The sequence below is a fragment of the Pavona decussata genome, unplaced genomic scaffold, assembly GCF_977016875.1.
Source record: "Pavona decussata unplaced genomic scaffold, jaPavDecu1.1 SCAFFOLD_33, whole genome shotgun sequence".
Classification (NCBI taxonomy): Eukaryota; Metazoa; Cnidaria; class Anthozoa; order Scleractinia; family Agariciidae; genus Pavona; species Pavona decussata.
Window position 1 is genome coordinate 120,001 of NW_028145456.1, and position 15,000 is coordinate 135,000.

Below are 15,000 nucleotides of genomic sequence, written 5' to 3' on the forward strand. Positions count from 1 at the left end.
AATAAGGAAAAATCGAGGCCAATTATCATTCAATTTGCGAATTATTGCAGTAAGGATCACATGTACAGAAGTCGTCTAAAGCTTCGTAAGTTGAATGTGCAAAATATGGGTGCCGAGAAGATTTTCATTAATGAAAATTTGACTGCGAGGAGGGCGGCTTTATTCAAGAAAGCTCGCGACAAGAGCCGCTCCAATAAAGGCTGGCGAGTATGGACAATGGACGGCAAGATATTTATTACAACAAGCCCTGACAGCAAAACGCGATTAGAATCAAAACGATAGAGGATTTGGAAAAACTGTAAACATATGGTTAGCAAAGTTGTATTAGCTTTTTCCTTCTCTCTTGTCTCTTGTCAATTCAAATTACTAGCAAAATTATTCCTTTTTTCCTGGATTTGCGCTTCCCAGACATGCTAAAGAATTTTATGAGTCCTTTTATGATCTCATTTGGAGAGATCTGCTAAATTCTTATAATGCAGCCTTTCAAGCGGGTCCCTATCTATTTCTCAAAGGAGAGGAATAATAACTTTAATACCAAAAGCCGACGGAGACCTGACTGAACTCTCTAATTGGCGTCCAATATCTTTACTTAACATCGATTATAAAATTTTGACTAAAGCTTTTGCAAAAAGAATAGAAATATACCTTCCAAAATTAATTAATTCAGATCAAACCGGATTTATCAAGGGAAGATACATAGGCCAAAACATAGGACTTTTAAGCGATATAATGGAATATCTAGATGCTAAAAAGGCTTCGGGATTGCTTCTCTTTATAGACTTCGAAAAGGCTTTTGATAGCCTTGAATGGGATTTCATTACTAAAGCTTTGAACACTTTCAATTTTGGCCCAAATGTGAAAAAATGGATCTCAATTTTTTATAACGGTGTACAAAGTGCAGTTATGAATGGTGGGTTTTTGACAACGTATTTTAATATATCAAGAGGAGTCCGTCAAGGTTGTCCTCTAAGTCCTCTTTTATTCATCCTCGCTGTGGAATTGCTAGCAGTAAAAATACGCCAAGATCCAGATTACAGAGGCATTTCCCTCCCAGACGGCCAGGAGGTCAAAATTTCACAGTTTGCTGACGATACCACTATAATAACGGAAAATGTTGAATCACTCAAGCCTTATTTACAGATCTTGGATCGTTTTGGAAATATTTCAGGTTTAAGATTAAATAAGAAGAAAACAAAAGCTATGTGGATGGTTTCCATGAAAGATAGTAATTTGAAAGTACTTGACTTTAAGACAACAAAAGAACCCATTAAAAATCTTGGAGTACATCTATCCTACAATAAATATAAATGTACTGAAGAAAACTCTTACACAAAGATAAAGAAAATGAAAACAAAATTGAACTTGTGGCTCTCAAGAGATCTCACGATATATGGCAAGTCTTTATTGGCAAAAGCTTTAGGTATATCACAGTTTATGCAGCATCCATTCTGAGTGTTCCAGAATCGATTATCAAAACTGTTCAGGAGAATCTCTTTGCCTTTCTATGGAAAAACAGGAAAGACAAGATAAAAAGAGTAGTTATGTATCAACCAGTAGAAAAAGGGGGAATCAATTTTGGTAATTTTCACACAGTTATTAAATCGTTACGCCTAGCTTGGATTGGTAGACTACTGGACACGTCTGATGATAAATGGAAGGCAATCCCAAATTACTACTTTCGAAAACATGGCAGCCTATTATTTCTCCTTAAATGCAACTATAATGTAAAACTCTTGAAAACAGGTCTGCCTCTCTTTTATCGAGAACTTCTTCAGTACTTTCAAGATCTCAAGAATACAACTAACATCCTTCCAAATGGTGAATTTATTCTTTGGAATAACAAGTCGATAACCATAGACAATGCTACCTTATTTTGGAAGTCATGGTTTGATAGCGGATTTGTATCAGTAAAGGATGTGCTAAATGCAAATGGCAAGTTTTTATCATATGAAGAGTTTAGCAACAAATTTAACATTACCACAAATTATTTGCACTACTTTCAACTAATTTCAGCCATTCCATCCGAGTTGAAAAGGAGAGCAGCACAAACGTTTATACCTGCAGCTGATCTCTCTTCGACTTCCGCATCCGTTCCGTTAAATAAAACCTTTTTTGATCTTGCTGAAGCGCGCTGTAAAAATTATTACCAGTTGTTCAATAACCACGGCTCCATTGTTCCATGTGGAGTTAAAAAGTGGCAGGATAAATTCCCAGAAAAATTTGTTGATTGGTCAAATAAGTTTCAAGATATATACCGCTTTACTAAGGATAACAAACTCCGTCAATTTTGTTTTCGTTTTCCGCATAGAATAACTGTAACAAGGAGAGAACTCAAACTATTTCATTTAGCGGATAACGATAAATGTATATATTGCTCTAGTGCTGATTCAATAGAACACACCTTTATTGATTGCAGGGAGTCTGTAAAACTTTACTCGCAAATTATATCATGGTTCAACCAGTGCCAAGGTACTACAATAACACTCTCGAACGAACAAATTGTCTTTCGTGATATACATCATGTAACTGATGCGCTCTCGGACCCCGAAAGACGCAGGCTAGATTTACTCATCATCTTGGTCAAACAATATATCTACTCCTCTAAACACCTTCAGAAAGAATTGTCTTTAGATGAACTTGTAAACAAACTTACTATTCAATGGAAATTAGAAAAATGTGCTTAAATGGAATTTCTGCTCTCAATCAAAATGAATGATGTGATGCATTTTTTTTCTTAACTCTCATATGTAAGCTAATGCAGAGGCTCGATTTTGTAGTTTTTTTGTTTAACTTCTTTTGTTATCTTAATAATTTTTTTCTTTTCTTTTCTTTTTCTTGATTACTTTGTTTTTTGTTTTTTTTTTCTCTTTTAACTTAACAGAAAAGTACTTTGTAAAATTCAAATACTGTATAAGTGTAAGCAACCTAAGTGTATTTGCGTATTTAAATAAAGCGTGTAAAAAAAAATCATGTTGTGGATTCTTGGCTACTGTCACTTTCAATAATGAGTCGCCGTTTCTTACGCTTCGGGTCAACTTCTAGAATCTTTATTTCATTATTTTTTACGGGAGCTAATTAATGTTAAGGACGCCTGCTCTTATGTTATTTTCGTGAAACATCGTTTGGAGCATTTTCCTCTTGAAGGAATTCACATCGAAGGTAGATAAAATGGTAGAAGTTGAAGCGATTCGATACTCAGCCAGGGGGTTCGCTCTCAAGTTGTTTTCGGTCTGTGCGTCGTTGGTAGAGGCTTTGCTTGCCGAGGAAAGAATACGTGAAGTACTTTCTATTTGCTTTTCTCGTAGTGAACTGTAATTGTTAACTGACTGTAAGTTTTTATGTCCTGTTATTTGTATTATTTGGTTGGGAGGAACTCCAATATCCTGCAAGTTTAGAACTAAAGTTTTTTCTACCACTGTGGTTTGTTTTGCCTGAAATTTCTCGCCGCTCGTATCATGTCTTTCATGATAATGTTTAAGTTGTTCACTCCCATTGGTTGTGCTTCGAACCAGTTCCGTTTCTAGCATAGATGGTAGTCGTGTTTCTTTGTACATCTTGTAAAGGTGCACAGGCATCGTTGTTGGCATACATTTGCGGCTTGATCGGCTGCTGATTCCGTGGATCCTCCCCCGTTCGAGTCTTTGTATGGCGTTCAAAGTGCTCGAAATATGATTTACTATCACTGTCAGTTTTTAAGACGATGTCTCCCCAACGGACTTCCTTTTGTTCCTTACATCCGCAAGGCCAAAGTGAATCGTGTTTTTTGGCCACACAGTATTTAACAGAGCTTGCGGTGAACTTAATCCAAGCAACATTTTGTAAAATAGAATATCAATTTCGTCGTCCGTAAGAGCCGTTGTGTCTTTTGGTCTGCTTCCGAGTCCATGTCGGCTTGAGTTGCTTTTGTTTCGCTTTCAACGCGTCTCTTTCTTTTTTATTTATTTATTTTATTTTATTCTTTTTTTGAAATAACTGTCTTTAAAGATAGTTTTGCCTTAACTGGACAACTCAAATGGCTTTCAACACTAGCCAAAATTCCGCAGAGAGATGATGGTTCATAATCTTCTCCAGTCTTGGTCCTTGCAACTAAAACAGTTGGAGGATTTCTCTCTATTTTTCTGATTTCGTGGCGCTATTCTATTACAAACTTTTTGACTAATTTTATGTCGTAGAAGGTCTTTTATTTAGCTTTTGCATTTCCTTCCCCCTCGATGAATTTTTCAACATCACTTTCCAAGACTTCGGCAAACGTTCCTGAATGTTCTTCAAGCTCGGAAAAAGTATCGATGTGAAAATTTGACAGCTCATCGAGAAAGTCACCGGTAACTGTACCTCGAAGCCATTTTGTGAATTAAATTTCAAAAGAACCGGTCGCGCGCCTGAGCGGGAAGCTGTCTTGTAATTGGCTCATTACGTTAGTAACCATAGCGACACCAGTATCCTTACACGTGAAAGATAAAAATAGTACCTTCACTGCTCGTGATAGAGATATGATTTCTAGTAAAAAATCCTGGTATTTCATCAGTATCTATATACTAAAATAGAGTAATTGTTTTACATTATTGTCTGCTTCATTTGTGATTGCCATATGCCAGGATTCCAGTGTTTTCCTAACGCGGAAATTTCACTTGTCGATTATGTGAAACCTGTTGAAGTCAATAAAGTGGTCATTCAGCCATGCGGGTGTTGCAATGTTGGGACCTTTTTTTCAAGGATATTGTGTCTCAAATATGTTCACTAACTCTTGTTTTTAAGCACCTTCCAGTTTCTCCAATAATATATATATTTAGCCAAGCCTAAAAGCGGAGCTCCACAATAGAAGTCTGCTTATTGTGTGAACGTAATAACCTTATGAGTTCCTCATCAATTCTGCAGTTATATAGTACATTTTTAATGCATATGCAGCTAACTGCTCATCAACAATAACAATGTAAAACAGAGGGCAAAATTACTGAGTGCTGATTTGTTGTAACAGAGGGCAGTTTTTCGTAATTTTCCTTTCACCGAGGGCAAAATTACTTACTCCTGATTGGTCGAGTGGCGAAAATACTCGCTCCTGATTGGCTGAGCACGACAGTTTTACATTTTGTTGGTTTCTGCATTTTGTGTCCAAAAAACAAGTTCTTTGAGGTTCTTTCGAAGTTCGACTCTTTAAGCCGGGTTCTTTGTATCAAAAATACATGGAAATCAAGTGCTGCAGCTAGGAGGAAAAATTCCTAAAGGTTAATTTTGGTGTCTCTCACAAGAAACAGTAAAAGATTGTTTGTGTCAAAAGCTAAAGACTTGGATCGGATTGATTTTATTCTGTTTGGTTGAGAAACTGAAATCAGTCATGGCGTCCAAGTGCTTTCAACGAACGATAACCGAGCATGAAAGTGTCCTTTTGATGGGAGGAAGGAGCAGGAAGAAACTACTCCGCAAGTTCCTTCTTTGGATCCATCGTTTCCTATTTTAGTATCGATCTATGTTCGTGTGATTTCCACGCGGTAGGAAGCTTCACAGCGCAGGTGAACAATTAATTGATGCCTAACATTTGATTTATCGTTGTTAGTTTGCTCCTGAATTAAACTTGTATTCTCTCTTAATTACATGTGTTTAATGGGAACTGTTCTCGTCGGTCTTGTTTGTTCTGTACGCTACGAAAAAATTAAACAATTTGTTCATTGGTTTGCTTGCGCCTTCGATGAGTGTTTTACTGACTGTTTTAAGAAGTTCCTTGATATTTTTAGCAACATTTTGCCCTCTGTGTTATAAGAGCGGAATTTAAATGGCCCAAAATGATATTTTCTGTTTTTATTATTGTTTTTAGTTTTTAAGATGATCGAAGCAAAACGGTTTGTGAACAGCCAACGCGCGCTACCGGCACTGTCACTGTCTAGTAAATTTTGCTTATCAAGAAGGCCGTACGCTATAAACCTCAGAGAAAGTGGATACACTAACCAAAAAACACACTTCAAATATATCTTTGAGTAATAAATGAAAAAAAGCACTGTGATAATTCATAGCAATAAGTACAGAAATAAACTAAACAACGATCTTTGAAAAATTCACAAAAAACAAGCGAATGAATGTTTTGCGTAAACTTTGTTTCGATGAAAATGGAATCACACTTTAATTTCACATTCGCTTTTAACGTTCTTTGAAAAGACTTTCAGCGAAAATTACTCACACATCTTAATCTTTGTGGTTATATCCTACTGTTTTAAGTATTTTTGTTTGTTCTCTGTCAAGATTGTCAGAAATATATGCGAGAAAAACTTGTCAGTAGTTTAAGCCAACCATACAATGTTGGGAGACGTTTGTTTGACTGACTATTTTAGCTCAGAATCAAATTTTTTAAAATAAAGCAAAATGGAATGAGATTAGAAAATAAAACTCCAAGGAAGATAACGAACATGGACCGAAAAATGAGCTCAATAGGCTGCTCTGAGGTTAAACAAGTTGCAGTGTCAACACTACAAGAAAAAAATATCTTGCAAAAACAGCAAAGTTTTGTCAACAAAATCACATGAATATACTCGCCTCTTTGGAGAATAACCAGTCCTTTTATTCGATTGCTGATTTTTTTCGTTCGTTTACAACGTTGAGTTTCACTTCAAGAGGAAAAATCCATCGAATCTTAATTTCATTTCATCGCGCTGGATTAGACACTGATTAGAGAAAAATAATTTATCTTCAAGATTCGGCCGCTGTTTATGAAGTGCTGCCTCTAAAAGCTGCTAAAAGAATCAATTTGTTTCTCCCGCCGCGATCCGCCTTGCTCTTTCTCCCGCTGTTTGACGGCAAAATTGGACGAGATCAGAAAATAAAACTCCAAGGAAAATAATTAACATGAACCAAAAAAATGAGCTCAAAATACTGTTCTGAAGTTAGCAGTATTATAGCTTAAGCTTAAGTTAAACGGCGTGTCAAAACTGCAAGAAAACAATATCTTGCAAACCAGCAAACTAGCAAAGTTTTGTCAAAAAAATTGCATGCATGTACTCGCCTCTTCTGAGAATAACCAGTCCCTTTATTCCATTGCTGATTTTTCCGTTCGTTTTACAACGTTAAGTGAGCGAAACGTTTCACTTCAAGAGGAAAAATCCAACGTTTCGTGGCGCCGGATCGGAGTAAAATGATTTCACTTCCAGATTCTGATGATGTGCAAGTCGATTTGTTTCTCCCGCCGCTAGTCGCCTTGCTCTTTCTCCTGCTGTTGGTCACATATAAAAATTGACTTTGTATCTTGTCGTCTTCAAAATTGTTGTTTTCGTTTTGTTTTTTTTTTCTCAAACGCAGTTGGTGATGCAACTTCCCGCCAAACAAATGCGGCCGGCAGCGCAGTTGGCCATGCATTTTCCCGCCGAAAAACAACCTGGGTTACAGCACATACGTTCATTTTTGTAAGCCAATGTGAAATGAGACACTCAAACCCTGTGCCGCAACACGGGGTTTTTTCGGCACCCTTCCCTGTTCTTTCTCTCTTTGTTCGTCACTCATGTTTCGCCTGTTTGCTACCACTCTCAATCGTTCTCTTTGACGGGGAACTTCGCTTCTTCGTCGCCTGTTTTCTCGATCTCTTTCTATCTCTCTTTCTTTGCTTTACATGTTTGTAGACTTATTCATAAATTGAGTTTGTGTTTTGTCGTACACGTCGTTATCAAAATTATTATTTTTTTATCAAACGCAGTTCGCGATGCAATTTCCTGCCAAACAAACGCGGCCTGCAGCGCAGTTGGCCATGCATTTTCCCGCCGAAAAAAACCTGATTTGCAGCACAAGGTTTGAGTGTCTCATTTCACATTGATTACATGGAGGAGCGTACGTACGTACGTACGTTGTACGGTCGGTCGGACGGAAGTGACGTCATAACCAAACCAAAATTTATCGCAGTGATGGGTTTACCGAAATCTCTTAGCTATGGGGCTCCGCTCGCGCGCGCCTTGCGGCGCGCGCAGGAGCTCCGCTATAATTCCACGAAAAGTCGGCACGTGAAATCTTGTAAACAACATTTGTCTGTTGATCAACCAGTGGTCTTGACTTGGGGGAATATTTCCTCCTGCAAGGTCTTGATTTGTCTTCTTGTGGTTCGGATTCCATTATTTCTGAATAGTGTTGTGAGTGGTTCAGTTAGACCTTTGATATATGGTAAAACTGCGAAGCCGTGATATGGGTTTGGAAGGTCGACTCATTTAAAGAACATCCCAAGTAACTCTTCTGGGGGAGGAGTAGTTTCGTCTTCAGGATATTTGAAATGAGAGATTGGGGTAGCCTTTTGATACCAGGGCATTTGTGACATAAGTCAGTTCTTTCGAATTACCTGCAGAGGTGCTCGGGAGGTTAGAAGCACGATTCAGAAGAGTAGAGGTGGTACTTATTTTGCGTTTTTTTTTCTCGTGCTGTGAATACAAGATTGCAGACTGGCAATCGAAAGTTCGTTTTAACCTTTTTGACTTTTAACGAAAGAACGCTTTAAATTATCATGTCTTACCCTGGTTACTCGTCCATTCTTAACTAACATTCTTGTTCTACAGAAATGAGGATTTACCTCACGAAGTGGAAATCAGAGATAGAAGATTGAAAGAGCAAGCTGAAAAGTAAGACTCTAATTAATATTGTTGGTAAATGAATTAACGCCTGAATGACATTAAATTTTTCTCGCAGCAGCTCAAAACAGACCCTTTTTTTCCATCGAATTTCGAAGGATTCAATGTTAAATCGAAAAGAAAAATGGAGCCATTTCGTTTGCAATTTCCACAGATTGCCTGTGCAAGAACTGGTTTTGGATAACAGTGAATTTACTCAGTCAATAAGTTTACCCACTCTGACTTCTAATGCGGAGCTACACTAATCGAAAATGTTTAAGATTCTTAGGACTTTATTTAGCCTAAAAAAAAAAAAAGTAGGGGGAGGGGTGTTGATTGATGAGGTTTAGAGAAATTGAGTAAAAGTTTAGATTCGAATCAGTAATTGAGGGGTGATAATCGCTAGATGAACACTAAACCAATCTGAGATGGCCGACCATTTGACCGAGACGTTGTTTTTTTTTTTCCCCTTTCTTGTTCATTTCCCAGATCACATACTACTTCACTGAAAAAGATATATATATCCTGATGATGTATCCCTACAATTTTAAACTAACTTAAGGCTAGGCTAATTATCCTTAAATTACCCTAAGCCATTACTCTCCATTGATAAAAGAACTTACAAAAGGAAATTCATTTCAATAGGCTGTCTGATTTCCTTGATCAAACGGGACTCTTTCACGGTGTCACTTAACGTACCGTTTTTGAAAATGGAGAACATTTATACTCCAAAATTACGAAAACTCTTGTCACCTAAATGTCTACTTTAATCGTGCGTATGCAATTCTTCCTTTTAAGGTGGTGATCATAGTTTACCTTAAAAAGATTTTGACCTTTGTATTTTCACGTGACCCATTTCCTTAATTTCGCTGTTAGCAGGTGAACAGCCTTTTACAGGTGTTTTCGAAAAACCAACAAATAGAATTGATATCATGTAGCTTTATTTACCCCAAATTTTTTTTTCAAATAATTAGAACCATTATAAGTATTTTTTTATTCACTTAACTTTAATGGTAATGCAACAAAATATGTAGGATGATTAAGAAAACCGATTAAAAATTGTTTGCTTAGTTTCGAGTACAATATAGAAATGCTTCCCCTCTCAATATAAACATGCTAAATTATTAGGCAGATCAACCTTAAATATGCTCGGGAACGCTCGCAGCAATTCCCTGATACTTAGCAATTATCTTTACACACAGGGCTGGTCGTAATATTTTTCTGACGGAGGAAGAGCAAAATAGTACATATCTCCTACTAACTCAGTTCAAGGTCCGTACTGTAAGTTACGGAGAGAGTTTTTCTCGTTGATTTATCGCGCGAGGGTCATAAATCAACGGCAAAAAACGAGGATCCGTAACTTACAGTACGGACCGAAACCGCGAGGAACAAGTCAGTCTTCCTCACTTAAAATTCAGCTGGCCTGCACTGTAAATTAACAAAGGAAGCGGGAAACTAGCTAGTGAAAGTATTTACTACTTTAATTAATGTCTTACAAGAAACATTAAGGTACAAGTAAAAAAAAAATAACACTTAGTCTGCACAGTCTGCACGGTCTGCACAGTCTGCATGGTCTGCGTTTCAACATGACCGCACTGATACTCGCTATTGCGTTACCTGCGTCACGTCAGTAGCTGTCGATATGTCTTACAATATAATGCCCACAAACCAACTTGTCCTGCGAAATTGCCATTTACAACAACTAGAAAAAAGACCTTTATTTACTGGCATATGAGTGGTTTTGATAAAAATAAAACGTTCACATGACACTTGAATCACGCTTAAAAGATACATGCTTGTCAAAGTTGGACATAGGTCGGTCAAAGTGAATATTATTAATTAAATCAAGTTTGTTTACTGGAATGCTTTTTCAAATAGCTAGTCCAACTTTCTTCAGTGGCCTTCCAAATAATGATCACCCAGAAGTGGGTCAGTCAAAGAAAATCTCTGTTCGTGTTGTTTGATACTGTACCTTCGCAAGCGACTGAAAAACAATGCCAGCCGGCACGCCATATTTTAACGTAATTACTGGTATGAAATATAACACATGCACGGATACACGCTTCAAAACCTGTGTACCAATTTCCGTTTAACAAAATAATAACTTAGTTTCTACCTACAGTCCACATTGGCTGTAGGGCATGCATTTATCTTCGTCGAATATCAACAACAGAAACACGGGTATCTCAGTGACACTGTAGACACGCAATGTCTACTATATACATTACAGGTAGCCGAAGCTCTATGACCTTTGTTTGACCTTTGTATTGTCGTGTCACGATGAGTGTTACGCAATGGCGTAAATTATTAGGGTTTGTATGGAAATTTACCAACGTGTTTTTGGAGTCGAAAGTAAAGGGCATGAATTGAACAAAAATTGCTTACCTTGTCTCCTTGATATCTTGCCAGGGTTTGTTTGCCATATTTTGGCCATTTCAGTACGATTCCAGTGGGTTTTCGGTTCGCTGAAAATTTTCCTCTCTCTATACGGTATCCTACTATAGATATATATCCCCAAAATCGTGGTCACTTCAGTAGCAATGGTATTCTTTGAAATAAATTGCAACGTTAACAACGCAGTCATTATAAAACACGAGTCGTAGAGGAAGAACTGCGGTCCATGGAATAGGCATAAAGTTAGTACTGGGATGGGAGGACTATGGACTGACTGCAAGCCCTACAGTTTACATTGGCTGTAGGGCATGTATTTGTCTTGGTCGAATGTCAACAACAGAAACACGGGTATCTCAGTGATACGCAATGTCTACTGCATACATGTCTATGTATGACATCTACATGATTGTGCACGTGGGCTCATTGGCTGATCACGATCAATGATCATCAAACATCCTTTTGTGTATTTAACTGACGCCAGTTTTCACCATATCGAACCCTGAGGTGAATGCTAAAAACTAAAATGACGGCTCTCTTCAGCGCGTATTAAAAATCCAGCTGTTTCGCTGAGATAAAGCAAGATTTTATGTTTGCACCGTCGATCCTCACTATTTTATTCCCAGTCCTTGTTTGTTTCTAAAAATAAGACAATAAAGGGACAAAAACAACTACCGAAACTTGATTTGATACATCTTAAACTTACTAAGAATGAATACAAGAAAGATATGATTTTCGGACTTCAGTTCTGTAGTCCGTAGTCCTCCACTTACCTTAGTTTCTCTTTTATACCCAGTCCGTGGTCCGCAGTCCCTTGTCTGCGACTCAGATTTTATACTGACAGCATTGTTGACGTTGCAACGAAAACTATTGCTACTGAAGTGACCAACCTTTTGGGGACCTGTACAGGAACATATATAGCAGGATATAGAGCAAGGAAAATGTTCAGCAAACCTTTAAAACTCCACTGGAATCGTACTGAAATGCCCAAAATATGGCACACAAACATAAATGCAAAGATAAATGCATGCCCTACAGCCAATGTGGATTGTAGGTAGGTTATTATTTTGTTAAACGGAAATTGGCACACAGGTTTTGAAGCGTGTATCCGTGTATGTGTGAAATTTCATATCAATATTTACGTTAAAATATGGCGTGCCGGCTTACATTGTTTTTCAGTCACTTGCGAAGGTACAGTATCAAACAACACGAACAGAGAGGGGTTTTGTTTAATGACCCGCTTCTGGGTGATCATTATTTGGAAGGCCACTGAAAAAGGTTGGACTGGCTATTTGAAAAAGCATTCCAGTAAACAAACTTTATTTAATTAATAATATTCACTTTGATGACTCTGATCTATGTCTAACTTTCCCACTCAATGACAAGCGTGTATTCAAGTGTCATGTGAACGTCTTATTTTTATCAAAACCGTTCAAATGCCAGTAAATAAAGGTCTTTTCTAGTTGTTGTAAATGGCGATTTCGCCAGTTGGTTTGTGGGCATCTTTTAAGACATATCGACAGCTAATGACGTGACGCAGGTAACGCAATAGCGAGTATCAGTTTGACGATATAATTTAAAGGTTATAAAGATTCGACAATTATTTGTTGAAATCAGATTATTAAACGTTGTTTTGACTCCTTTTATATGGGGTGTTTCAGTCAAATAGTCTCTTAACGAAACCTTCCCAATCAGATTCCTTTGCAGAAAGATTTATTGGGAGATTTGCTTTATGCAAATTTCCCACCAGAATTTGGCAAATATTTTCTTTTCCGATTACGCACTTTTTTTTTGTCCAGACCTTTTCTACCACGTTATTAAACAAGAAAAAGAAACAGTCAAAAGCAATATGAGGTAAAATGACCATTTGAAGATAGCCTGGGTGAATGTTTTCACCGAGTCGCCACAACATAGCATTTTCTCAACAGTTGCGAATTATGCAAATTTATTAACGAAGCCTCGCTAACTTTGGTTTTCGTCAGCGCGTGCATTGATTGCCCAGATTATTTATTTCGTATTATTAAAGACGAAGACCCAAGCTTCATCACAATGTTCCTCTCGAGTCGATACCTGACGTACCAAGATGCATTTTAAACCTTCAAACTTACTCAATTTTCGCCTCATCGCGAAGTCCTCAAAATGTCAATTTTTCAAAGAGCCATAAAACCCTTCAAAGTTCTACAAAAGTTTACATGGGTCCCATTGATAGAAAGTAGGTGAGTTATGTTCTTATTCAAAACCGATCTCGCTTTCTAGCGTTGCGTACTGTTTCAACACAAGCGTATTGAATTTGGCTAATTTTGAGTGAGATTTTTGCATAATTAATGAGGCAAAACCCGTTATTTCGTTTTCTTCAAAATTCTCGAAAACTAAAAATTTCCAGAACATTAAAATAATATTTTCGAAGATAGTTCCCCAAATGTAAACTTCAGGCAAATTATCAGGAGTTTCGATTTTTCAAGCTTGGCCAACGATTCTCGAAAGTTACAGTCAGGCACTCTTAATATACCTTTAATCGGGCCAGGGGAAAGGAACAACTTTTAAATTTAGCGGGCCGTAAGTGAAATACGGACCGCAAAATTGACCAACCACAACGCGCTTACTACCCGAGAGATATAATAATTAGATTTATTATATGGCTGGCTCCGCGAGCGGGCAAGATGAGTCAAATCCTGCGCTGTGATTGGCTACCCGAGCGGGCAAGATGGAGCTATCTTGCCCGCTCGGGATTACCCGTTGCCCGTCCGCTTGGCATCGAAAGTTTAATCCCGAGACACAATGCAAGCTTTTCTTCGATTTTCTCGTTGTTCTGGGTGAAAACGCTCACCAAAATGATTGGTTAATTTTCAACATTTACCTAAAGGAAAGGAAAGAGAACGGAATCGTCCTGGTGTGAGGAAAATTTTGTTTCAGCTAAAATGAATGTGAGTTGAATCGGTGAGTGTCTCCTGTGTGTATTAAGATAGAGTTGATTTTGTTAAACGTATTGTCTCAAGTCGAGTACTAAATTGATTAGTTCTCTAGGTTTGCAATGACTGTATTTAAATCATAGCGTAGTGAAAGTTGCGATAAGTGTTTAGAGCAGTTCAGAAAAGAGTTTTTCCTCAAGTTCGCCGAAGAAGCTCACGTTTTTAATTTAGCCGCGTCTTGCTTGTTGTAAACAACAAAATCTTATCAAAGTTTCGCCCAGTTTTCTGATTTACAAGCTCTTTTTTTTCGGCTTATGTTTGCATATACAGTGAAACCTCTATTAAGCGGACACCTTCGGGACCTTCCCAAGAGTCCGCTTAATAGAGGGTGTCCGCTTAATAGAGGTTTGTAAAAAATTGCGCAGCGTTTGTTAACGATTAATATTTAACGGCTACTCTGTACTGTGATAAAGTTCCATTTCCTTAAGGAAGCTATCCAGAGTTCAAGTTCAATACATTTCATTACCAATTTTAATTAGTGTTTTAAATGCAAAAACATAACAGCAAAACAGTAACGATAATAAGCGCGGTACATGGACTCTTTCAGTGTTTGTACAAATTAGTTATTTCTTAAAGTAATCATAAATTGAAGATTGTTCCTGGTTTCGAATAACTATTTCCTGAGGCAGATCTGTTGATTTAGACAGGACCAGCGAAAGTTTCTCATTCCCTTCATATCTTGCATATTCGAAAAGCTTTTCGGCCATTTGTAGCGCTTCCCGGTCGGATTTTATTTCCGGTGCCTTTCTCTTCCCCGTCATCCACACATAGCGCTTTCGCACCAACTTGTTCTTGTATTTCTGGTTCTTGATCATTTTGAACCAAAACGTCCTCCCTTACTTTTGCTCTAAATTCTGGGTCAGAGGGGTCCACGAGACCGGAGCAAACTTCAAGGTCGTCGTCACAACAAACAGATTCTTGCGCTGGACAAGAAGCATTGAGAGAATTCACCAGAAATTGCAAGCTTGACAGTTCCTCGCCTTCAAAAGGGTCATCCTCATCCTCCTCCACTTCTGCCTCGGGATATAGGCCAGTAAGCTTGAAACATTTAATGACCGTATCACTGGAAACTT

At 37.8% G+C, this 15,000-nt stretch overlaps 1 protein-coding gene across 2 annotated transcripts in view; it reads left to right on the forward strand.

Moving 5' to 3' along the window:
• The window catches only part of LOC146484437 (uncharacterized), a 41,674-nt gene that overhangs the window by 16,676 nt on the left and 9,998 nt on the right, over positions 1-15,000 (forward strand). For both annotated transcript variants that reach the window (XM_085104796.1, XM_085104797.1), the window contains exon 11: positions 8,517-8,579. In XM_085104796.1, coding sequence (XP_084960922.1) covers positions 8,517-8,579 — 63 coding nt within the window. The remainder of the gene's footprint in view (positions 1-8,516; positions 8,580-15,000) is intronic.